Consider the following 26,501-nt stretch of genomic DNA (forward strand, 5'->3'; position numbering starts at 1 on the left):
TTGCATTTTCACCATGTCCTAATTGTCTGTCCTGGCCTTTTATACCCATATTTACTTACCTTCCGCAGCAGCCACGTGTAGGGCCGTCCTAGAGTCATAATCTGTTTGCTCCATGCTCATAGAGGACAGTGCAAGCCTAGAAAAATAAGCTGAGATATATAACCTGCATAGTTATAAACCAAATTTTACAATAGAAACCACAGAAATAAGACCATACCCCAAAACCAGCTTTTACAGTACTTTGCATTCTGTAGCTACATATATAATGTCTGAGGAGCATTGTAGTTACATGATAAGCGCTAGTTTTTCCATCAGCTGATTAGGAGAGGGAGCCAATGCCATCCCATGGTTTGCTAGCAGCCCACAACCAATCGGATGTCACCAGCTATAGCGCTGAACATTGATCACCATACAATTTTGTCAACATAACCAGGATTTCCATTATAAGTTAAACTCAAACTTGCATGCTGGCAAAATAGAATACTTAATATATTCATCCCATTTTTTTTATAGCGCCAATCAATTACATGGCAAAATCAACCTGGTTTTTCAGTGTAAATTTATAAAAATAAAAATAAAAAACAGGAAAACTCTCCCAAAATCTCTCATTTTCTAATTCTCACACCTTATTACATTTGGCACAGCGTGTTATCATTAAATCAACTTCATTAAACAAATGATTTAATATGCAGAAATCTCATCTCACCTCCTTATAGCAGAGACATCTCCACTATAAGCCGCAAATAGAAGGTTCACCACACTCTTGTGCTGGAGGGAAAAATGCAGGATTGGTTATAGCGACAAACAGTGCACCTTGTCTCACAGATACAAATGGCATGATGTACGCAGATATCAAAGCATCTAGCTATATACGTTTTTATTATATGCAATATGGTCACTCATTTATATTGCATAAAAACAACAACAAATACTCTTGACTGTATTTCCACAAGTTGCACTACATGTTGTGTTTCACACATTGATATACAATATTCATGGTTTTGGCAGTGAGTATTAATTGGCAAGAAAGAAAAAATGAATTTGCTTGCTAACATTACACACGGCACTGAGATATGGGGATGGCAAGGATACTAGGAGGGTGTGGACACTGAGGGGCGAGGCTACTGGAGCCAGGAGGCTGGCACACAGGATAAACCAGGATTATGTTATATTCAGTTATGCACAGGGTATTTTGGTTTTAATATTATTGACATTTGGAATCAGTTCATGGAAGATTCTCACACGTTGGCCGTGCTCGCTAGGCAACTTCCCGGATTTCGGTAGTATCCTCTAAAAGGTGTTAATGAAAGACTTACAGTATGTGTGTCTCTATGTAATGTCCAGTAGGTCTAGATTAAAACAATATTTGTTTTTAACAATTTCCTGTACTTTCATTACAAATACATGCATGGCAGGAGGAAAACAATTTGTCCATGTAGTTTTCCTGTACTATTTGTGTGGTGAGGATGTGAAATACAAACCACATTGCTGCATAAAGTATACAGATACGTTATAAATATATGACAGGAGAATTGTAAATTGCCAGTGAGCTGCATTGTGTCTTCTAACTATATAAAGGGCATGTGAGCCTTGAGAGAGATATGTTCTGACCGCACGATATAATGATACACTACACGATGTATCTCACAACCATGGCATTCATCATTCACCTACATGGCACCATTCACTGGGCGTGCACCATGCCTGTTGGGATGACCTGCGGAAGCATGTGATCACGGGTGCACACTAGACAATATGGATGATATATTGTTCCTATATGTGTCGCTAGGATATATTGTCAAATTCCCAGCCTAAGCCTTGGAAAGAGTGTGAGAGAGAGAAAGTACCAGCCAATCAGCTTCTACCTGCTATCTATTTTAAAAGCTGTGTTTGAACAATGATGGTTGGTTGCTGATTGAATGGTACTCTCTTTCCACTTTCATTTTCCAAGACCTACAGATGGAGCGCCTCTCAGCCAGCACTGGGAATCGCCAGATTCCCTTAGCTGGGGTGGGTATGGATCACATGGTCGACCTAAAGATGGTCGACAATCATTAAGCCGACACCACTAGGTCGACATGGGTCTAGGTCTACATAGGACAAGGTCGACAGGTCATTAGGTCGACATGGTCTAGGTCAGAAGTTCTCAAACTGTGGGTCCTTACCCCAAAGTGGGTCCCGACCTTCTCAGCATGGGGTCGCGAGTCGATGTTGCGGACCATCATGCTGATGACTTTTCTAATCTGTCTGAAAAATCTGTTGAATTATCTATTATTTTATACTCCTCACATTATTTAGTGCCTCCACAATGCTGCCATGTACAGTATGTGCTTTCTGCTTACTACACATGTGATGCGAGGCCTTCTACAGTAACTTACTGGTGTCCTGTAATTATTTTTATTATCTGATGGGGTTCCAGAGCAGACATGGGGTTTTTCACTGTTTTTTGACCTGAATGTTGACACAGTCGACATGGACACCTGATTGCAATGCTTTGGGCACTATTTTATTCTCCCACCACGTCCTAGTGGATGGTAGGGCATGAAATACCACCTGTCGGCACATGTCGGCTCGAAAAACCCCATGTCGACATATTGACTGTTGACCTAGACCATGTCGACCTAATGCTTGTGTTGACTTAATGACCTGTCGACCTTGTCCCATGTCAACGTAGACCAGTGGTTCCCAAACTGTGCGCCTAGGCTCCCTGGGGTGCCCCGGAGCACTTACAGGGGTGCCTCAGGTTGGTGGTCCAGAACCAATACAAATTATTTATGGCCAATGAAACAAGCAAAATCAGTGCTTGGGGCTTCCAATTATAAAATATGCGGGAAAACAGAAGTGAATCCTGTTCCTCACCACATAACTGGACCTAAGGATGACATTTAAGCACAGCTTATTTCATTTTTTTTTTATTCTTGGTAACAAACTTTGGCCTAGGGGTGCCCTGAAAAATATTCTGATAGTCTAAGGTGCCGTGATTCAAAAAAGTTTGGGAACCTCTGACGTAGACTCATGTCAACCTTGCAGTATGTCAACCTAGTGGTGTCGACCTTATGACTGTTGACCATCTTTAGGTCGACCAACCGATTGTATCCCGCTGGCGCAGGCTGACGGGGATGCGCAAGCGTCTCACGCACGTGTCCCCATCAGCATGGTGCTGCATGGCGGAGGGGACCGCTTTCCCTGCCTGTCTCTGCTGCAGGGAGACCGGGAGTGGAGGGAGCTGGCGCGGGCTGCGGGGAGATTCAGTGGACCGGCGGCGGGCAGCGGAGTGCTCCGATGGAATGGGGCGCGTTATCCCCCCTTCCGTGGACGGATGGCGATTCTATCAACGGGAGCTACTCCATCTGTAGTACATCTGCCCCCACAACGCACTGCTTGAGGCATAGCATTCAATTCTATGGGAGCCAGCCAGCACATGTGCATTGAAGTGTATGGAAGCCGTCTTTAGAATGTAAGCTCTTACGAGCAGAGCTCTCTTCCCCAATGGGCTATTACTTCTTTGATGGCACCAAATCCTACGCTTCTTGTCACACTGATACTTATTCCAGTGTCCCCTGCTGATGCAGCTATATTTATGTCCCCCGTACTTGTCCTCTATTGTATTCAACTGGAAGTCACTGTTTTGCTGAATCATTTATGTACTCTGTACTTGGGCGCTGCGGGTCCCTTGTGGTGCCATATAAATAAAGGATAATAATAATAATGTCTGAGAGTTGGCAATGTAATGTTTATACGAGGACGTTTATAATACCTGTACTTCTTTTATCTCTTTGCGGGGATCCAGTTTTCGAGCACAATGTCGTAGGTTGTCATAATTATGGAAATTGAAGATGGAAACCAATTCCTACAAAATAAACAATGTAACATTTAGTCATCCATAGATATATGAAGATCTGTGACAAGACTCAAAATTTTCATGCTCCCAGTCACCCTACACACCAATTTCGTATTCCACATCACAACCCTTCGGTATTAAACATAAAGCCGCGTCACGGCATCAGACCCCATTTAAATCACCTTTTTGGATCATCCATACCCCACAGGGTCCCCCAATACCAACCAATATATAATCACATTTATGTGCACATAAGAATTTTTTCCCCCCTCTTTTTCTCCCCCGCCCGCCCCTGTCTTCCAGCTAAGTAATTACTAGCTTATCAGCTTCTATTATAACTTTTCTTAGCTACTCAATCCTTGTATTTTAAAACAATGATTATGTGTGAAAACTATTGGCAGCGCTGTAAATCACAGACAGAGAAAATGCTTTGTGACATTTTTCTACCTTGAGTAACAATAGCAATGGACATCACACTGTGACTCCTCACGGAATACCGTGTGATGGTGCCAAGATAGACACACAGCCCCACAGAACTATCAAAACCAGGAGACTAGTGTTAGCACCCCCCGCTTCTCATTTATAAACGACAAAATGACCAATCTCTGCGATCATGTTATTGATTTATTCTTCTTTGCGGAATTTCTGAAATAATTACTAACTTTCTTTGCAGTCAATCCTTCCTGAGTATCCTAATCAAGTACAGCAATTTATTTGATATCACACAGTGATTCTTCATTGAATACCGTGTGACAGTGCCAATATGGACGCACAGCCCTATAGAGCAAGCAAGACCGGGAGGCTAGCATTTGTGCACCCCCCAAATTACAGAAAAAATTCTATTGTATTGCGAACCTTTTTAAACACCCAATAATCCACAATGATTCTGGTTCTTTTCTCTACTAACATAATTTCCCATAGATTATTTGGTCTCAATTGGTGTTCTAATTCTCTGATGCCTACCTCTCCAGCGGGCACAGCAATAGAAACTAAACATTTCGTTTGTTTCTCTTTTCTCTGGACATCCCGTCATTCTTATTTCCTCGGATCACAGGCAGCATAGGCAAAAAACCGCATATATGCTGAATATAACAACAATGATCCTGACAAATTATATGTGTAATTAACTTAATTTTTAAATTCTCTCTTAATGTCACAATTCCATTTCTGGTATTTTTACCGCAATTAGATTGCAGGGGAGGGTGTACACTATCTGTGGTGTTCTTACCTCCTCCTAGGCTGAGGACCATTCAGCACTAATTACACAGACACAGACGCTACTTAAGGGCGTCACATCCACCTACTGCTACACAAATTGAGAAAGCCTCCGTGGCGAAACGATTGTCTGTGAAAAATACGCTGATCTACAGCATTTAGGAGACACCGGCTTACCTACCCACTGCCTCCTGTCACCCATACCCGTGCATCCCGCTGATGTAAGAGACAGGCTGTCTGACAGCATGTAGGAGACACCGGCACATCCGTGCATCCCGCTGAGGGCTTCCCCGGCTGACAGTCTCTGACCTACGGCAGGTCCTGAGCACACACAACAGACGCTGATTGACGGCGGCTCTGGGATATACGCACACGACAAGCGGCAGAGACAGCGGGGATCACGCACCTCCTGACACAGCGGCTAACCCGGCGGAGATCAAGGACTTGATCCCCGGGGTGAAATTAGAGGCATCCACTGTCTCCCTCACTCCTCCCTTCTCCCTCTCTCTTTCTCAGGTCCCCTGCACCTACTTATATTCTACATTTACCCTAAAAACTGCAAACAGCTAAACCATAGGCTGCATGCCGCCCATCCTCCACAGATACAATTATTTGCAAGTGGGGGACAGCAGCGCAATTTAGCCCTGGGCACCACAGCTGCACTTATCCCACTCATCTCTCCAAGGAAACACTCATCCTTGGGGATAAGGGAATGATTCACCCTGCACTGGCTTTATTCTAACCAGGGGAACATACCCCACTCCAGGGACAGCAGCTTTCCACATTCTCTATAATTCTCTTTTCCATTGGTGCTCTCTCCCTGCAACCCCTATAACCAGGACTCGCTCACCCGCAATACCTCAAAAGCCCCGTGGCATTACATGCTAAAGGAAGCTGACCAACTTGAGGTAAACCTGAGTACACAGAGGGGGGAGACCCCACTGAGGAAACCGGTGTACCCCCTTTTGGTCATAGGTATATAGAGCTGGGCAGCAGCAGTCCTGTGGGATAATATCAGGGAGCACAGGCTTGACTTCCCACAATACCTAGAGGGCCCATCTATTACAGATGGCAGCTGGTATGCTGAGTGGTGACGAGTAACAGATGAGGGAGACCTCACTGCGAGAACTCATCATCTCTAGCCTGCTATAGGTATATAAAGTCGGTGAACTGTCACCTTTGAGGTACCAATACTTTCTCTGATCCCCTCCAGCCTTTCTTACCTTTTCTAGCTTTTCCACTCTCTCTTTTTTCCTCCTTTCCCTACTTTTTCTATTTCTATTCCTTTTCTAAACTTACTTCCTAGGGGGAGAGGAGACAGTGCTTCCTTTGCCTATAAAAGCTATATTTTCGCTTTTTTTCTACTAATGTGTGACTGATAATTTTACTGTACTATTTGACGTACTCATTCCATCATTTGTATAAGTACATTATCTCTATACCATACAGATGTATGCTAAATGATAAGTGATAGGGATTTAACACAAGCAGTATTCTATAAAAACAGTTTTCCACATAACTCGTGATATTCATGCAAATGTGTCATAACAGAACCGACACAGGTTATCTGTAATTGAACAGTGTGTCGTCACGGTAGACATTCAGAGGGAGTAATGCCTTCTGTGTCTGGATAGATTAAAAGTATACTGCCACCTTACATCTAAGAAATTATACATTGGTGTATTGCCTTTTTCCAGTGATTATTCTGATCCCTATCTAAACTACCGATACTAGAGCTGTAAATTTGGAAGAGCATCCTATTTGGGGACTGAGACGAACCCCGTAGAAATATACAGTAAGCACTACCTACTTAAGGGACCGTTTTTCCTACGAGGAACGTATTGCCATAGGCCCCACTTACTTGAGTGCTATTTCCAATACGAGCTCATTAATCGTTTTATGTTATATGTATCTGTTTGGTTGTGTTACTGTTTTGTCTATGTCTAGTGCTTAGTTTTAATTAATAACCATTAAAGAAATTCTTTTAAATCATTTCATATACAAACGCAAGTAATGTATCACTAATTTCTCTAACAACTACCATGTTCTTGGGTTCCCTTGTGTCTTCCTTTTGTCAAACCCATAATACCATCTTGAATTGTTAAAAAAACTTTTTCATGAAAAAGAGTGCCCCGACAAAGAGAGAGTCTTTCCCTTCTTCCTCAAAATACTTCTTATACTCTCTAGGGAGCACCTCCACAACCCTTATTTAAGTGAAAGGACGCTAAAATCACTAGCCCAGAAAATTTATATTCGTACTGTGGATATCCGGTACCTTTTGCTATAACTCTAATCTACATCAACCTGTGCACTGGTCCACTCCCACGCATCCCCTTCCCTAAAAAAGTAACTCTTGGGTAATTGCCAATTGAGCCCAATGGAAAAGATCGCCCTGAGTGTTCCCCTATAGCTCTTTCTAAATATTGACAAATGCATCCTGCATTGTGATAAATGCATATAGCACATATAACTTATACAGGGAAGATGTGGGAAAGTCATACAACACTGCCCATTGTTACAGGAAGCTAACGTTATGTAAGAACGTGGGGGTTTTTGTTTACTCTAGTTTGTCTTTCCCCAATATGTTCTGTATTCACTCTCACTATCTGTGGTGATAACATTAGAAAGAAAGCTATTTCCAGATGACCAATGAGTAAAAACACAAGTATTCCTTACTTGGCAGAAATGAATCCCTCGTATGCTGTTCCCAATTCTGTCTAGAAGAGGAGACCAACAGAACACCCCCATAATGTTGGGAACCACCAGTATGATTCCTCCTGATACACCAGACTTGGCTGGCAATCCAACCTGGAAACACATAACCACAGCAAAGCATCAAATATTGAAGTCAAGTCCATATACATGTACGAAAATACATAAACTTTAAAGAGTTTGCACATCAACGTCTCTGCGAAGTACCGTAGCCGTATAGGTTAATAGAGGGAAAAAACAAGAAGCCAGCACATCCAATTTAAAGTCTTTTATATTTGAAAGAAGGTAAAATGATATATAGCTCCATGTTGGAGCTATACAGTATATCATTTTTCCTTATCTTGAATATAAAAGACCTTTCTTCAAATTGGATGCGCACAATGGGCCTGATTTAGACCAGATCACATGGCTGCAAATTAGCACAGTGAGTGATTATCGATACACTGCGCATGCGTACAGTTCACAGTACGCATGTGCGAGGCCGTCCTGTGATGAACTCGTGCAGCTAGTTCTGTTCGCTGGCCATTCACAAGATGATTGACAGGGAAGTGGGCCGGTGGGGGTGGAGCGCTGGGAGTGTCGGGAAAACGCAGGCATGCCAAGCCGGCTAAGGGGAGGGTTTCTGACACCAGCTTCAGCCGGGATGCGCCTGTTTTTGAAGGCAGCTCCGAGCTATGCAGCCACTGCAATGACTTGTGTCCTTTTTCCCTGAGGCCACGCCTTTTTCAGGAGTGCACACGTGGTCAACTGTTCAGCTGAACAGACTGTATCCTAGGGCCCCAGGCTCAGCCGAGTCATCTCCCCCACTCAGTGGTTGCTCTCCACTGGCCCTCCTGTGCTGAACTGTCAGGAATTAAGACAGGTAGAGGTGCTGGCCTCTACATAAGCTCCTACTGTATATTTCTATTAAAAAGTAGTCTATAAAAACATGAGTAAATATCGGAAACAAAACTCACGGTAAAGGCAAATTGTCCCGAGTAGTCGTACATGCCACAGGAATGCATAAGACTCAGGGTATTTCTCACTGCTTCTGCACTCAGAACCCGCTCTCCTGTGATGGGGCAGATGCCACCATTAGCCAGTGTAGCAGCTATCACGCTCCCTGAGTCACAGGTCACCTCAATGGAGCACAGCTGGACAGAAGAGGAAACAGTTATCAAAACAATTCAATTTGGCATCTGTAGCCACAATCTAGTTTAGCTTCTGTGGTCCAGATGTAATAGCCTCCAAGTTTGGTGGCTGTTTGGGATGTCGGACGAACTCAGATGTGTTTTAAAGAGGCAATTATTTACTAAGCATGGTTTTGCTTTGTAAATGATTGCCCCTTTAAAAAAAGTCTGCGTTCGGCTGGCATCCCGGCCGCACGTCCAAGAAACTCGGAGGCTATTTACATCTGGCCCCATATATTATTGTACCTGACTCTTGCTTTGTATAGTAGTACTGACCTGGAAGTAAAGATCTAGAGCAGACACCATGTCAGCATCAGGGGGGAAACACTTGATGGAGATAGGAAAGGGACAAGGTAAAAGCTATATTAATTCATTACAAAGACAAAACCACAACAGCTCGTGTGTTAGCTGAGTATAATATGTTCCTTCACATACACTGTACGGGGTATTTCAGTGACTTCTGCACCGCGGTACAGAGTACGTGGGATGCTTAGTATAAAATGCATTGGTTCTTTATCATGAGCCTAGATGTGACCCTACCTCAACACATAACAAGGTACTGTACTTATCTACTTAAAACCAGGATCATTAGGGCACCTTGAGTACCGGTATGTGGTTTGGAAACCTCTGGCCTAAGCACATTATTAAGACCATGCACCTCTCCCAAATGGCAATCACTCTAGTTTGTTAAATTAACTAAGAACAAAAATGAATAAGCGTCAGGTTTGGTCCTGTGCGAACAAGTCTGAATCAACCCCAACATTTTTCTTTCCTCCTGTTTTTTCCAGGAGGAACGGTGGTGTAAGATTTACCTATGTGTATTCTATGTCAGTGTGTGTTTTCATTTTCTGGTGCTTGTGTATGTAGTGAGTGTGCAGTGCTTGTGTATATAGTGAGTGTATAGTGCTTGTGTAGTGAGTGTGCGGTGCTTGTGTAGGTAGTGAGTGTGTGGTGCTTTTGTAGGTAGTGAGTGTGCGGTGCTTGTGTATGTAGTAAGTGTATAGTGCTTGTGTATATAGTGAGTGTGCGGTGCTTGTGTAGGTAGTGAGTGTGTGGTGGTTTTGTAGGTAGTGAGAGTGTGGTGTTTGTGTATGTAGTGAGTGTGCGGTGCTTGTGTATATAGTGAGTGTATGGTGCTTGTGTATGTATTGAGTGTGTGGTGCTTGTGTAGGTAGTGAGAGTGTGGTGCTTGTGTAGGTAGTGAGAGTGTGGCGCTGCAGACTCGGGAGGGGAAGCTTCCTGGGGATGCCTCGTTATGCCTGTCAAAACACACAGCTTCCGGCCACCACTTACACACACTGACATGAGCGCCGCAGCAGCACGGGCTCATGTCAGTGTGTGTAAGCGCGCGGCGGCTGGGAGCTACGTGTTTAAACAGGCATCCCCAGGAAGCTTCCCCTCCGAGTCTGCAGCACAAATATTCTTGTTGGGGTAGGGTAGGGGGGTGTTATGTATCAGCCGTCCACATCAATCGAGTGCCGGGCGGCTGACTGCAGGGGGTGGGGGCCCCCAGAAATATCAGTTTATGGGGCCCCAAGATTTCTGTTGCCGGCCCTGAGTGAGTGTGTTGTTCTTGTGTATATGGAGAGTGTGATATTGCAGTTTATGACTATTACTTGTATCAGTAGACAATTATTTATCTCTGAATCTTTCCACTAGAACTCTACAGCATTCTGCAGCCTTGCTGAACTCAATGTCAGCAAGTTCAGATAATGTACATTTTGTGTTAGCAAAGCATTAATAAATGAATTCAAAACATAAAAGCATTGGAATCGTGTGAAAAGTTCCCATAAGGGTATGACACCTTAAGAAGGGAACACAGTTGCATGCAATGTGTCATGGTCTTCTCTAAGAAAATATTTTCCTAGGTGAAAATGCGGTATTAGACAACTCAAAATTTATGGGTACAAAGCTGACTAAGAACCATGAATTTTCATGTTATAGTATTAGACAAACATAATAATGTTTGCAATTAGAACTACTGTACATACAAAATGAAAACACTGAAAAAAAATACTTCTTTTGAAATGCATTGTCCATTTATCAACATTATGTGGCCACTGATATACGTTAATGTAAAAATAATAGTAGGCCGTATTTATCACTAACAAGAAGCTGCTGGATGAGATATCTTACCTTTTTCTCCTTGAGGTAATACCCAATGGCATAGTTCCGATCTCCTGTCTCCTTTTCGGACTGAAACCTGCATTACATGAAACACGTATGTAGTAAGTAAATGCAAAAGAACTTTATATTTTTACAAAATAATAATAAACACATGTGAACCATGTTATAAAAGTGATTCTACAGATGACTCCATATCGGAGGAGATGGCAAACTATTACGGAAAGCATTGAAAATGCGGACATCAGAAATTTTAATATAACTGGATTGGGGATAATTTTTGATTCATCCTCCCTATTCGAAGTAACTATCTGTGAAATCTTGTATTGTTCCCAAGCAAAGATGATTGCTTCTTATTTCCCAGCACTTACATTACTATTGATAGTGTGGCAGGGACAGCATCTTTACACATGAAAGTAATGTGGAAGATCCAGTCCAGGTTTTAGAGCAGCAGCAAGAAAACTCATGTGATCAAGGTTGGACTGATTAAGCAGCACCTGTGGCTTCTTAATAAAAGTGTTTCCAGGGCAGAGGGTTATTGCTCTTGATGTTGGAATAGCTGCCCAAGTGAAAGGCCGGGTGTGGGTTAAGGTAGGGACCACTGGAGCCTTCTGAAGAGTTTGTACTTTGCTGTGACACCTGTATGCTGCAATGCTGTAACCATTCTTGCTTATGCTGATTACCTGGTAAGCTGTGTACCTGCTGTGACACCTGTATGCTGCAATGCTGTAACCATTCTTGCTTATGCTGATTACCTGGTAAGCTGTGTACCTGCTACAAAATAAAGACCAAGACTTCATCTTATCCAGTGTATGTGATTCCTGCATTAGGGCTGGGACACAAAGGGGTATTCCAGACATACCTATTCAATGTGGATGTGGATGTTTTTTCCCTCCGATGCAGGTTTGACTTTGTGTCGGTGGAAAATAGTACAAAACGGATGTTTTTCGATTAAAACACGTGGATCGGCGAATCATTTTCTGATCCACGTGTTTTTCGACAGTACCAATTTTTCTGACTAAAATCGGCACTTGGATTGAATAGGTTGAATGTCAATTCGATCTATTGGAATGTAAATTAGACTGAAAATCGGCAAAAAATGCAGATTTTCCAACTGTCGGGAAAATCTGAATGGACTGAATACTCCCCTTAAGCTACATCTAGACTAATATGAGTCCAGAAAAACAGAACATATACAAGCTACACCACCTTCTGTTTGCTTACTCAGAGAGCCAAGAGATACACCTACCAGCTGAAATCACTGGAGATTCCTGTAAGCACAGGCATCCCATCAGGAACCATCTATAATCACCCAGTACTGGAGAATTTGCAGGAACAGCTCACCTGCAGTGGTCTCCTTGAGTTAGGAGATTCTGTGGGGACATCTACAGCATACAAATCACCAAGGGAAGTAAGTTCCACCAGGGTATTCGACTGAATGAGGGATTGAAAACTCTCTTGGGACCTAAAATTATCTTGACAGTTGTCTTTATTATTTCCGTTTAAATAGAAGATACATTAAATGTTCGTGGAGATTGTTTTGTGGTTTCATGAACCTGAGATACTTTGAAACTTCAAATCCTACTTCTCAAAATGTTGATACATGTGTGACCGTCTAATTTTGTGATTGTCAAAAGGGGCAAGTAAAGAGGGCACTGGAGTTGTGGAAATCAGGCGTGACGACAAGAACATAGGTTGGACTGATAATGGACATTTCTTAATTTGTTTTACCAAATTAGAAGTACAAAGAGGTAGCCATTATTTATGACTAAAGGGCTGATCCGGAATTGCCCACAAAGTGTAGCTGTGGACAGCTGCAGAAGCCCTTACCTTATGCTAATGAGATTATCCGTTCAGCTAATGCCTCGTCTGCATGAGGAAACCACTGCTGCCCATTGATCTTATGCTAACTGCTGCATCTGCCATCATTGTCTTGCACCAGCCCATCAATGCACTTGCACCAGCCCATCCTATGTGCATCTGATACAGGCTTCGCTTCCCTGTAAGTGCAACTCAGAATTGCACACAACATTTGGTATTCGCCCACGACACTTCCATAAGTTAGTACGGTTATGTGAATATTTATGATCTCTGTGACCTTTGCAATACAGACAAATCTGTTTTTAGGGGATTTGATAGTTTATATTATACCATCCACCAATTATGCCGGACTCACATAATGATGCTGTGCCATGCAAGGCCTTATATCAGCATTGTATTATAAGATTATCACACATTACTATGAATTACTGAAGGGTTAAAAACAATGTTATACAAATTAGGTAGAGCAGTGCTTATTAAATCCAATCCTCAAAACGCGCTAATGGTGAGTACATGTAAAATCGCTGGGAATAGGGTCGCTGAGCGACCATATTGCCAGTTATAAATCGCCAGCTGCGCGCTCCCGTGTGCACTGCCTAATGGTCGCTGGTTGCAGGAGCATGCTCCTGCGACCAGCGGCTTTCCCCGGCGATCGCTGTGCCGGGAGGTCAGCGCCGGGGAGATCAGCGTTGATCTCCCCAGCCCCGTGCCGCTGCTCCCTCCATCCTCCCATCAAAGTGACAGCAGCAGCGTCTGCTGCTGCTGCGCTCCCCCTCCGCCCCGTAGCAGTGTCTCCTTTTCATCGCTGATGAAAAGGAGACACTGAGCAATATGATTGCTGGGGATATATTGCTAGCAATATATCCCCAGCAATCATATTACCCCGTGTGTACACAGCATAACAGTGCATGTTTTCCATATCTCCCTGCTGCAGCCCAGGTGTACTCATTACTAAATGATACATATTAAAAGATCCAGGGGTGGGTGTAATTACTTCAGCTTGTGATTCTGTGAGGAGACCTGGACATGCACTGTTAAGCTGGGCACATACCTGGATGACAGACCTGCAATCCGGACAATCCACCGTCCAATTTACAGATTTACCAATCTGCCTGCCCAATGGGGCTGGCAGTAACCCATTGGGATATGCGCGCCCACTTGTGACATATTGAATGGCTTCCGCGGTGGACTTATGGCACGGTTGGTCTGTAAGCAACGTTGTTTATGAACATATTGTATGGGTATGTGGCCTAGCCACAATTGTGACCATGCACCCTAGCCATGATGAGGCCATGCCCCCTTGCTGCGAGGTCATGCCTTCAAGCATGCAAACTCGCCCCTCTTCATGTCTGCTCAAACTGGAGCGGTATGTATATCCCATAGTGTGTGCCCAGCATTAGTGTGGGGATATGGTCACTAGGTCGACAAAGGGAAGGTTGACATGCATTGGGTTCAACCACTGAAGGTCAACATGCATCCAGGTCGACATGGGGTTAGATCGACAGGGATATTAGGTCGACACATGCATTAAGTTGACATGGGCTAGGTCGACAGTCAAAAGATCGACATGGGGTTTCACACCTATTTTTTGATCCGACATGTGCCAACAGGCGGTATTTCATGCTCTTCCATACACTAGGGCAGTGTTTTTCAACCACTGTGCCGTGTGCATTGAGCTGTTCTTAAGTGTGCCCCCAGATCTAGAGATGCCCAAACCAGTTTACAGCCACCACCAGTTCAACTGTTATTTACTGGTCTCTTCTTTTCATGTAAAGGGCCTATGTATTTTATTTTTGTTACTTGTGGGGACCAGTGTGATTGTTTTTTATATGGGGGGCCAATAGTTTTTTTTTTCCTGTGGGGGCCAATGTATTTTGCCCTGTGGGGATCTCATGGTGTGCCTTGGCAATTTCTGCAAGGTAAAAAGGTTGAAAATCCATACATTAGGGCACGATGGGAGAATAAAATAGTGTGCCTGAAGCATGGGGAGCGCAGACAGCCATGTGAGGGGACGCTGTGCACCTTTTTAGTGTCCATGTCAACTGTGTCAACATTCAGGATAACAAAAAACCATGTCGATCTTGCCCATGTCAACCTAATGCTTGTGTCGAACTAATGACCCTGTCAACCTAACCCCATGTCAACTTTGATGCATGTCAACCTTCAGTGGTCCACCTAATGCATGTCGACCTTCCTCTTGTCGACCCTATGATCCATATCCTTTGTGTGTCCCAAGGACTAGATTTGATGAGAACTGAGGTAGAATATAGGATCATTAATTCTACTACTTATTATAAGTTAATATATATATATATATATATATATCTTTATTAGAAAACTGGTTGTTTGAAGATTTGTGACAGGTTAATCACAACTCTTACAATGGAGATAATATAACCATGGAGATACACCGGAGATAAACAGGAGAGGAACAGGAAAACAGAACATTCTTCAGTGATTTACCTGATCCAGCAACACCAACAGTCTCAGTGGCGTAGCTACATATGTGGCAGACCCTGCGGTGGCTTGGGGGAGTGGCGCCAGCGGGGTCTGTGGTGGGCGCTGCTGGTTGAATTGACAGGCATCCCAGGCAACAGTGAGCGATGAGCTGGTCCCACCCTGTACATATCTAATGAGATGGAACCCAGTGCAGTGCATATTGAATGAGCGGGTCCCCGTCCCATGCATATGTTATGAGCGGGTCCCACTAATTACATATGCATGGAGCAGGACCAGCTCAGCGCTCACTGCTGCCTGGGTCGCCTGTCAGCTCAGCCAGCGGCACCCATAGTCCATCACCTCACCCCTTCTTGGGTGCCAGAATTTTTATTTGGCAGGGGGGAGAAAAATTTCTAGCTACTCCACTGAACAGTCTGCACACCCTAATATCACTACTCACATTTTCTCTGTAACCATTTCAGTGCGCCAGATTCCCTCTGCATTGTATATGTCCCTCTAGACTCTGCATTGTATATGTCCCTCTAGACTCTGCATTGTATATGTTCCTCTACACTTTGCATTGTATATGTCCCTCTACACTCTGCATCAGTGGCGTAACTATAAATTTTGCTCCCCCCCCCCTGCCAAAATAGTTTCTGGCGCCCCCCCCCCCCCCCCCCCCCAACAGGGGGGAATCCTAACAGGGGTCCGGTAAGTATACTTACCTCCCGCCTGCTCCCCTAACTCTCTCTTGAGGATGGCAATTTGGAGAAGGGTGGCCCTGAACACATGTTCCCAAAGAATCCCTTACTGCTCTGCAAGCAGCTGCCTCCTCTTGACCTGGGAGGCGGAGCTTCTGCCTGCCGTGCTGGGACTCCCAGGAGAGAGCAGCAGACAAGGAGGAGACGGAGCTGGCTGTCAGTGTGCAAGCCAGGACTGAGGAGCTGCTCTGTCAATCAGCGCAGTGGGTAGGGAGCGCAGCGCTGCAGATTGGCTGCATTGTGATTCTCTCCTCTCAGGTTGTAATTGCCGCGAGATCAGCTTGAGAGGAGGAGACGCTCCCCACTGCCTGCCAGCCCAGCGCGGCTCAGCTCAGACAGCCACAGTGACAGCCACAAGTCAGTGCGCTGGCGCCTGCTGGCGCTTGCTCCCCCAAGCAGCCGCGGGGGCTGCTGCATGGTAGCTACGCCACTGCTCTGCATTGTATATGTCCCTCTACACCTACATCTTTTCTTTATTTTTACACTATCTTTCTGAGCTACACTGTTGTACTGGAGCCATGGTTCCTCGGTCCTGTGCTATACCTATTCACTCTGCATGCTTTTTGCCCCCTAGCAGGGTGTGTTGTGGAATGGGCCACAGTGGAGGGCAGTTAGGGGACAAGGGTGCAGGTGGAGGGGGGAGAGGACTACTTTGCACCTTCTCTCTACCTGCTGCCTCATGCCCTGACCATCCCTGCCATGCTCACTTCTTGCCTCAGGTCTCCTTACCTGCACCTCATGGCACCTGTCTGTCACCTCCTCCTTCTAGATTGTAAGCTACTTAGAGCAGGGTCCTCTTCCCTCCTGTTCTCACAGCACTCTTCTTGCATTTCAATTACAGCGCTCTTACTCACCTACAATCTATACCTCATTCAGGGCCTCTTTACCTCACCTGTGCTCCTGTCCTGTTCTTCCCTTCCTCTACTTCATCTTCAGTCTCCTCGACAATTTTGACACCTACTTCAGAACTGATGCTGATTTTAGTTCTACCAGCTATACCCCTATTTATACTTTAATTTTTAACACACCCTGTACGTTACCTTGTAATTTGTTTTTTGTTTGCTATGTACGGCGCTGCGGACACTTTGCGGCGCCTTATAAATAAACGTACTACTACTACTTCTCACAGCACTCTTCTTGCATTTCAATTACAGCGCTCTTACTCACCTACAATCTATACCTCATTCAGGGCCAGATGCGCTGGGCTTCGGAGGTGATGGAACGGAGATTGATGGACAACCAGCCAATAAGCTCCTGCCTGACATTTTTTAAACACAGTCTGTGACATGGGAGGTAGGAGCTGATTGGCAGGTGGTTTGTCACTCTCCATTTTGTCGCTTTTGAAGCTTGGTGAATCTGGCCCTCACTTCCCTATATCTCGGCTGTATTGTGATGTTCATTGTGTTCTGCTTTAGTTCTTCTGTTGCTGTTATGTCTAGTTCTGTGTACCCTGTACTGTTCTAATGTGTTCTATATGTACGGCTCTGCGTACCACTTGTGGCACATTATAAAAATAATAATAATAATAATAACAACATATAAGCCCTCTACATTCAGACTGGTGCAGCAGCATTTCTTACGTTGAGTTGTTGAAGCCAGTGTATGTGTCGCCTGACATCCTTTTCAGAAACTGCATAATCTTGAAAGAAGAAAGAGACAAGTGAGAGAGATACTGGGCAAAACAAATAAAAATCAACTCTGTTAATAAGGGTTTAATACCAGAGAAAGCAGTCATCTGTATGATGATAATAATTGCTATTATTAAAAAAAAAAAAAATTACATAATAAAATATACACTGCCCCACCGCCCCAAAAGTGATCTGGGTACTTATGTATTATCTGGGCTCCCGATTTTTTTCATTGCATGCCACTATTTAAGGCATGCAATGCAATGCAATGCAATGCGATTTTTCATTGTAAAGACCTGATTTTTAATTGTATAATCAACCATGGGTGATTTCATACCCCTACTATCCAACTACGCATGGAGTTGATTTTATATAGTGTGGCGAGCGTAGCGAGCCACCGTGCCCAAAGCGTGGCGAGCGGACGTGGATAACTTTACATGTATTCTGCGTCCCCTCGAAGGGCTTGCTGCGCTCGGTGGCTCGCTGCGCTCGCCACACTATATAAGGTCAACTCCATGCGTAGTTGGATAGTGGGGGTATGAAATCACCCATGGTTGACTATACAATTAAAAATTGGGTCTTTACAATGAAAAATCATATTGCATTGCATTGCATTGTATGCCACTATATTGCATGCGATGCGATGCAATAATCGGACGCCCAGATAATACATAAGTACCGTGATCTGAGTACCAGTGATCATACCCTCGGCTGATTGTGGAAGGATGAACAAGGTGGTTTCCTCCACAACAACCACAATCTATACAAGACTGGTCACTATAACCTGAAATCTGCCGGCTGGGGTCCTCCTGTTACACTGGGACATAGCCCATCCTGTATATCTACTCAGCATATGGATAGTACTTTCACATCGCAAAGCCTGGCAGCCCGCCTGAGACCCGGGTCTGGCTCATTCACATTAAACCCGGGTGTCCAATTATACAGCGGGTGACCCGGGTTCAACTTATACCTGGGTCAAAATGCCAGGTCGGTTGACCTGGGTTTTAAGCTTTGGTGCTTTCACACTGCACCTCGACCTGGGCCGACACATCAGCAACCTGGCATTATCCTGGTTCTGAAATGCGGTGTGAAAGGGGTAGGAATTATTTTGGGGATCTGTGCAGCCTTATAAATCATGGTGGGTTTGTTTTACAGTGGGATAGAGTTTTAGAAATCACCAGTGGATTTATTTTTTCTAGTGAAAATAACCTTTAGTAAATACGGCCTTTTGTGTAAAAAGCCTCCTGTATATGCGCACCTGGTTCCGGTGGGGTTGAAGTGACAGAAAAGCTAACGCATAGTAAATTTACCTGCTTTGTTTTACATTTATGAAATGCATGAAACATGGGGTTACAATGTTCCTTTTTTTTATGCAAATAGCATTAAACTTGTCTATCAGGTTTATAAAAAAAGATATACTATTTAAATAAAGAGCTCTTCCAAAGAAAACAAAATAATTAATCTGGTGGAATTTTTTGTTACTTAAAAAACTAATTGTATCATTACTATTATTGCATTTGTGTACTCTCTCGGTCTCTCTCCTCTCTCTCTCTCTCTCTCTCTCTCTCTCTCTCTCTCTCTCTCTCTCTCTCTCTCTCTCTCTCTCTCCATACAAGTTACCAATTACCATGCCTCCCCCCCCCCATAATGAGGGTGCACCATATCACTAATTATATAGGATACTGTGTATGTATGCATATGTGTGTGTGTATATATATATAAACACACACACACACACACACACACACACACACACACACAGTTGAGATGTCCAGCATTCTTCTGACACGTTGCTTTTACTAAGGTTCCTGACAATGACTTCGCTGCACCACATGATGGGACCGGAGGTCTGTGGATGGAGCACTTTGGGTTCTACACTATAAAGTTATGTTTGTGATTGCTATATGTTGTATTACTTGAAAAGATGTTATAAACATGAAACATTGAAACATAAAAATGCATAGTTGTTTGGATAATTAAATTGGTTTTGAGTGTGGGAGTGCAATTTACCTGTGGATATCTGTATGTGTGTGTGTGTATATATATATATATATATATATATATATAGATATATATATAGATATATATATATATATATCTATATATATATAGATATATAGAGAGAGAGAGATCAATAGATAGACGGCGGCGCTCCCATTAAAAAACGACAAGGCTGGACGCACAGGTAACCTGTGCGTCCAGCCTTGTCGTTTTTTAATGGGAGTGTCGCCGTCTATCTATTGATCTATCTACGGGGAAGCAACTACTTGTCTCCTCTGGGAGGGCACCCAGATTCATGATTGTAAGTGGAGTGCCGACCATCACACACACGGATATATATATATATATATATAATGCACAGAAATCAGGCATCACTCCGGGGCTTACGTGAAGTAAACTTTTAATGTGAGGCGGTCAACGCCGTTTCGGGTGTTACCCCATCGTCAGGACCAAAATCTCAAAACGTTCATATAGCGATATATGAATAATAACTTCAGGCTATACCTTCATTTATACACCTGAGAGTGTTCTACGCATATTTGCCCATCTGAAAACAGTTATAAATTGGTATGTCACCTTTTATACCTTTTGACCCAACACCTGGGTGATACGGTCCATAGGTCTTACTTCTTCATTTACCCTCTCTTTCCACGTCCAAGCACAATAATCCTCTTTTCTTTCTTATGTTCCTTCCTCCCGTTTTCTACATCTTTCATTGTGCCTTTAGATTATTGGTCACATAATATAATTCATTTATGGCATTATTTTACCATATAGATCCTGGTGTGTTACCCCTGAGGAAGTCCCTAAGGGACGAAACGCGTAGGGTCTTTTTCTAGACCTATATACATCTACAGTCGAATCAGGGATCAATACTTCTATATGAAAACCACCTATTGGAGAACCTCTGTATACTGTTTTAATCAAATATATTTTATGTATATTTTTTATTACTGTTTGGAATAAATACATTATATATATTTTTTAACAAGTGTATGTATTCTGGTGAAATACAGTATAGCGCACCTCTACATATCTCTCTCTCTCTCTCATATATATATATATATATATATATATATATATATATATATATCTGTGGTGTAGCCGCGGCACTGGGGACTTCAGAAATAAACGATACAGGAAGCTTGTTCTCTGTTGACGTTTCAGCCTTTAATGACAGGCTTTTCTCAAAACAGCTTTACATAAAATACAAGCAAAGACACTCACCTCTAAATAGCGTGCAGTATCACCCAGAATTCCAAGAGCAGTGTACACTTCCGGACTTCCGACAGGCGCCGGTCTGTGACGTCATTCTCGATCCAGCAGGTTACCTAGGCAACCGTGTGCTCTACAAGCTGGAACAATAAAGTTATGTGTGAATGAAAGAAGAAAAAAATGAACTTGTTTAAATCTGTGTCCTCTAGCGGACCAATGTGAATACGACCCACGCACCTAAGGCATGGGATAGAGTGAAAAAACTATGAATGTAACTAAATAACCTAAAATAGAACTGAATGGAATAAAAAGTCGATAAAGATCCTGCTATATTGGAATCCAAACGTGACACTGCAAACTATATGAAGTGAGAAAACATGAAAAAAAAATTTTTAAACACATGCAGGATATAAATCGACTTATACATCACTCAACGGACTGACTCTGATGTTATAGTGTCAGACCACAAATACATAAACAACATACTAACATACATAAATCATGTGATGCCTAATTACATATAAACAATTATTATGTGATTATAGAGTGCATATTACTCGCTAAACCACCTATTAGGCTAGATCCTGTGTGCACCCCCAATGATGACCTCAACCTATCTGAGTGTCATAACAATATGCACTTGGGTACCACTACCCCTGCTTCTCACGCAATTAAACCACTGCAACTACCTCTGTATAACTGTAGGGTATCATTCAAAGGAAGCAGTGGAGTCCCAACTGTTCATTCAACCCCTTGGGGGCCAAACAATCTAGCTTGAAAATCCACCGCGTCTCGAGTTGAAGTAATTTTCTGCCCCTATCACCTCCCCTTACCAAAGGGGGGACGTGGTCAATAACCATGCATCGAGCTGAAGCCAAGGGGTGCTGGGCTTGGGCAAAATGCCGTGCCAGTGGCTGATCACTGGAGCCCTTCTTGAGGGCAGCCCGGATCGCCGACCGATGTGCCGCCATGCGTTCCCGGAACTGCCTCTCCGTTTTACCCACATATATCCGTGAACATGGGCAGGAGATAATGTACACTACATAACTGGAAGTACATGTTAAGTAGAATTTTATGGGAAATCTTTTTCCACTGTAAGGATGGCACACAGTAGTTCCAGCAAGCATGGAACTACATGTTGTGCAATTTGGGCATTTGAAGCAGCCTTCAAATGCCCAAATTGCACAACATGTAGTTCCATGCTTGCTGGAACTACTGTGTGCCATCCTTACAGTGGAAAAAGATTTCCCATAAAATTCTACTTAACATGTACTTCCAGTTATGTAGTGTACATTATCTCCTGCCCATGTTCACGGATATATGTGGGTAAAACGGAGAGGCAGTTCCGGGAACGCATGGCGGCACATCGGTCGGCGATCCGGGCTGCCCTCAAGAAGGGCTCCAGTGATCAGCCACTGGCACGGCATTTTGCCCAAGCCCAGCACCCCTTGGCTTCAGCTCGATGCATGGTTATTGACCACGTCCCCCCTTTGGTAAGGGGAGGTGATAGGGGCAGAAAATTACTTCAACTCGAGACGCGGTGGATTTTCAAGCTAGATTGTTTGGCCCCCAAGGGGTTGAATGAACAGTTGGGACTCCACTGCTTCCTTTGAATGATACCCTACAGTTATACAGAGGTAGTTGCAGTGGTTTAATTGCGTGAGAAGCAGGGGTAGTGGTACCCAAGTGCATATTGTTATGACACTCAGATAGGTTGAGGTCATCATTGGGGGTGCACACAGGATCTAGCCTAATAGGTGGTTTAGCGAGTAATATGCACTCTATAATCACATAATAATTGTTTATATGTAATTAGGCATCACATGATTTATGTATGTTAGTATGTTGTTTATGTATTTGTGGTCTGACACTATAACATCAGAGTCAGTCCGTTGAGTGATGTATAAGTCGATTTATATCCTGCATGTGTTTAAAAAATTTTTTTTCATGTTTTCTCACTTCATATAGTTTGCAGTGTCACGTTTGGATTCCAATATAGCAGGATCTTTATCGACTTTTTATTCCATTCAGTTCTATTTTAGGTTATTTAGTTACATTCATAGTTTTTTCACTCTATCCCATGCCTTAGGTGCGTGGGTCGTATTCACATTGGTCCGCTAGAGGACACAGATTTAAACAAGTTCATTTTTTTCTTCTTTCATTCACACATAACTTTATTGTTCCAGCTTGTAGAGCACACGGTTGCCTAGGCAACCTGCTGGATCGAGAATGACGTCACAGACCGGCGCCTGTCGGAAGTCCGGAAGTGTACACTGCTCTTGGAATTCTGGGTGATACTGCACGCTATTTAGAGGTGAGTGTCTTTGCTTGTATTTTATGTAAAGCTGTTTTGAGAAAAGCCTGTCATTAAAGGCTGAAACGTCAACAGAGAACAAGCTTCCTGTATCGTTTATTTCTGAAGTCCCCAGTGCCGCGGCTACACCACAGATATTATTGGACTTGCGGGTCCTTACCGAGGGCACGGGGCCCTAAGGAGAAAAAGTTTGGAGCTGAGTGCCGGCATCACGCTAGTTGTATATATATATATATATATCCCCTGCAGTTACCCATTGACCAAGTTTATACTGCCTTTACTCTGAGTTTTGACAGTGTAATAGTCTCCCATGCAGTTTGCGGCCAGTAATGACAAGTGTAAGGGGGCCCCCCTGTCTAAAGTGCCCCGGGCCCCCGAAGGCTTAATCTGGCACTTGCTTCTTTATTTCTTCCTCCACTTTCACTTTCACTTTGCTTTTTCACGTCCTGTATGAAAAACCTGGGTCGTGCCTGTTCACACTGGCAGACACCTGTGAAATTGGCAGGAATAAAACCTGTGTGCAATCCAGGGGCATTATACTTTGGAATTTCACTCACACAACACAGGAAATTTGTCTGTGTACTTAATCCAAACTTAAAATTGACAATCATTTAATGATACTCTTTAGTCATTTAGCTACAAATCCCATCAAATCTGTAGCAAAAAAATATATAATAATTAGCAAAATCTCTTTGAAAAATCGATGACAAAACTAAAATTATTTAAAAAAATTACTTTCTGACACCTTTCAGTTTGAATTTGAAACAATTATGAATTCTGGCATTACCACTTTTGAACACAAGGTGTCAACTTTGAGCTTTACAGGAATCATTGATCATGAAACCACAGTACATGTTGAACAGATTTTTGGTGTTCATTGGTTAATACAAACATATGTAGTGGCATGGTTGCCTACCTGATCTTCATGTATGTCTGCTCCCTTTTATGTATATTATAAAACAAACTAAAGTTCTTAATATATGTGTGTGTGTTAGGGTGACCAACTCATCCCTTTAATCCGGGACACATTTTAATTACACAGGTTCTATGGCTGGCTTTCACCTTGTTTCAGGGTTGAGCAATATATCTCCCTGTGTGTACGGGGCTCAACAGTGCAGGTTTTAGTGATATCCAGGCTTGAGCACAGGTGACTTAATTAGTTCCTGAGTGATTCTGATTAAAACATCTGTGCTGAAGCCTGGATATAACTAAAACCTGCACTGTTGGTGTGCCTTGAGGACCGTGGTTGGGAAAGCCTGCACTAGTGCATTGCAGTGCATGTTTTCCAGGTCTCCACACAGAATCACAAGTGACATAATTAGCTTCACCTGTAGATCTTTTAAAATGTGTCTTAATAATGAGTGCACCTGTTGGGTGACCTGGAAAACTTGCACTGTTGGGGGTACTTGAGGACCAGGGTTGGGAACCACTACACTAGTGCGATTGTTTCACGCTACTCTGCTGGATTGGGCTGAGAAATCGGGTGAAATTTTGGCAAATCACATGTGTTTGACATCTGAATCAATGTTCAGGCATCAGATGCTTTTTAGCTCCCATGATGTATCTCATCCAATTTGCCTTGAACTCCCCCGGTAGCTCCCCAGGAGTCCTTTTACATGCAATAAATCACATGTGATATATTGCATGTAAGAAATGGCACATTGTGGCCAAATCAGATGTGAGGACTCTGAGGGAGCTGCCGGGGAAGTCCAAGGGAAATAGTGTCCGATTTTGCTGAGCCACAAGTCAGACAAATGTATGGGGGCCTTAAATATGTACAGTGGCGTAGCTATACATTTTTCTCCCTACTGCCCCCAAAAATAATAGCGCCGATGGACTACGGGCGCCGCTGGCTGAGCTTACAGGCGACCCGGGCAGCAGTGAGCACTGAGCTGGTACCACTCGGTGCATATCTAATGAGCGGGGACCCAGCGCAGTGCATATTTAATGAACGGGTCCCCGTACCGTGCATATGTATTGAGCGGGACCCGCAGTGACTATTGTGGGTCCCTACTGCTATATCTAGGTTCAGGGTGCTGCACCCCAAAAATCAGTATAAGCAAGAAAGCCCAAAGCAGCACAGCAGCACAGCAGTGAATATACTATAGTGTTAATAAGTGTTATGCTTCTTTTACACCGCAAGGTTAATGCTCAGGCACACTTATCGCCACTGAGCTCCTGCTCTGTGCATACCTAATGAGCAGGAGCCAGTGCAGTGAATATTTAATGAGCGGGTCCCCGCCCCCTGCATATGTAAAGAGCATACCTGCTACTTTCATTTGCAGGGGGTGGGGACCCACTCATTAAATATTCACTGTACTGGCTCCCGCTCATTAGATACAGTATGCACAGAGAGGGACCAGCTCAGTGATCACTACTGCCAGGGTCCTAAATACAGTTTCAGACCCGTTCACACTGCCAAAAAACGGGTCTGAAACGGGTAGGACACTGCTTTTTACCCGTTTAAGAAATACCGGTATTAACGGGTAAAGCACCCGGGAGCTTTCACACTGCAGCTCTAAACATTTTAAAAGGCGAAAAAAACTGCAATTTACCATTTAAGAGCTGCAGTGTGAAAGGGGTATTAGTGTTAAGAAGTGTGATACAAAAGTGATGAATGGAATTAAAAAATTAAAGGAATAGTGTTAGTGAAATTAAGAGTGTTAGTAGAATATAATAGTGCACCAGCCTCACCAATCCAGGGGCACCACACCCCAACCCCATCTTAACCCCATGCAGGACCCTACAAGTGCAGAGTTGTTTGCAGTCAGTCAGGTCCTCAATCTGTGTATTTGTAAAGCACATAACTGCACAAAAACATAGGTACAATGACTTTATACAGAGTGACGGAAATGTGACATACAGTACTTACATAATCAAACTTTTCAGCCTTGGTAGAACCTTGCTAAGTAAAGAGACATAAAAACAAGTATTAGTTTCCCAGACTATATAACATTGTGTCAGTATATATTAACACAGTAACAGAGTTGTGCAGAATGCTCCTTTTGTTTAATTCTTTATGAGTTCAAAACAGGGTTTACAAGCAAAGCAGCATATAGGTTCAGGAATCCTGATGCACAGCCTGACCCTAAACCTCCCCAAACCCCCACACCCCTTGGACAAAACCTAATCTCCCCAGCCAGCAGCCAGACTTCTCCGGTGTCTAAACCTAACGCCAAAGCCCCCCCCCCCCCCCCCCTTTACTAGTGCCAAATCCTAACTTCCTCTTCCTGGGCCTGACCCTAACCTGATTCGCATACT

General features: G+C 43.5%; 1 protein-coding gene across 1 annotated transcript in view; it reads right to left on the reverse strand.

Moving 5' to 3' along the window:
• Positions 1-26,501, reverse strand: part of GLS2 (glutaminase 2) — a 90,190-nt gene that overhangs the window by 4,045 nt on the left and 59,644 nt on the right. Inside the window, exons 8-16 of the mRNA XM_083169227.1 lie at positions 26,113-26,145; positions 17,663-17,721; positions 11,074-11,140; positions 9,214-9,264; positions 8,725-8,901; positions 7,733-7,864; positions 3,758-3,850; positions 707-768; positions 60-136 (exon numbers count right to left, since the gene is read on the reverse strand). Coding sequence (XP_083025353.1) covers positions 60-136; positions 707-768; positions 3,758-3,850; positions 7,733-7,864; positions 8,725-8,901; positions 9,214-9,264; positions 11,074-11,140; positions 17,663-17,721; positions 26,113-26,145 — 751 coding nt within the window. The remainder of the gene's footprint in view (positions 1-59; positions 137-706; positions 769-3,757; positions 3,851-7,732; positions 7,865-8,724; positions 8,902-9,213; positions 9,265-11,073; positions 11,141-17,662; positions 17,722-26,112; positions 26,146-26,501) is intronic.

Source organism: Crinia signifera, chromosome 2 (genome assembly GCF_055691185.1).
Source record: "Crinia signifera chromosome 2, ASM5569118v1, whole genome shotgun sequence".
Classification (NCBI taxonomy): domain Eukaryota; kingdom Metazoa; phylum Chordata; class Amphibia; order Anura; family Myobatrachidae; genus Crinia; species Crinia signifera.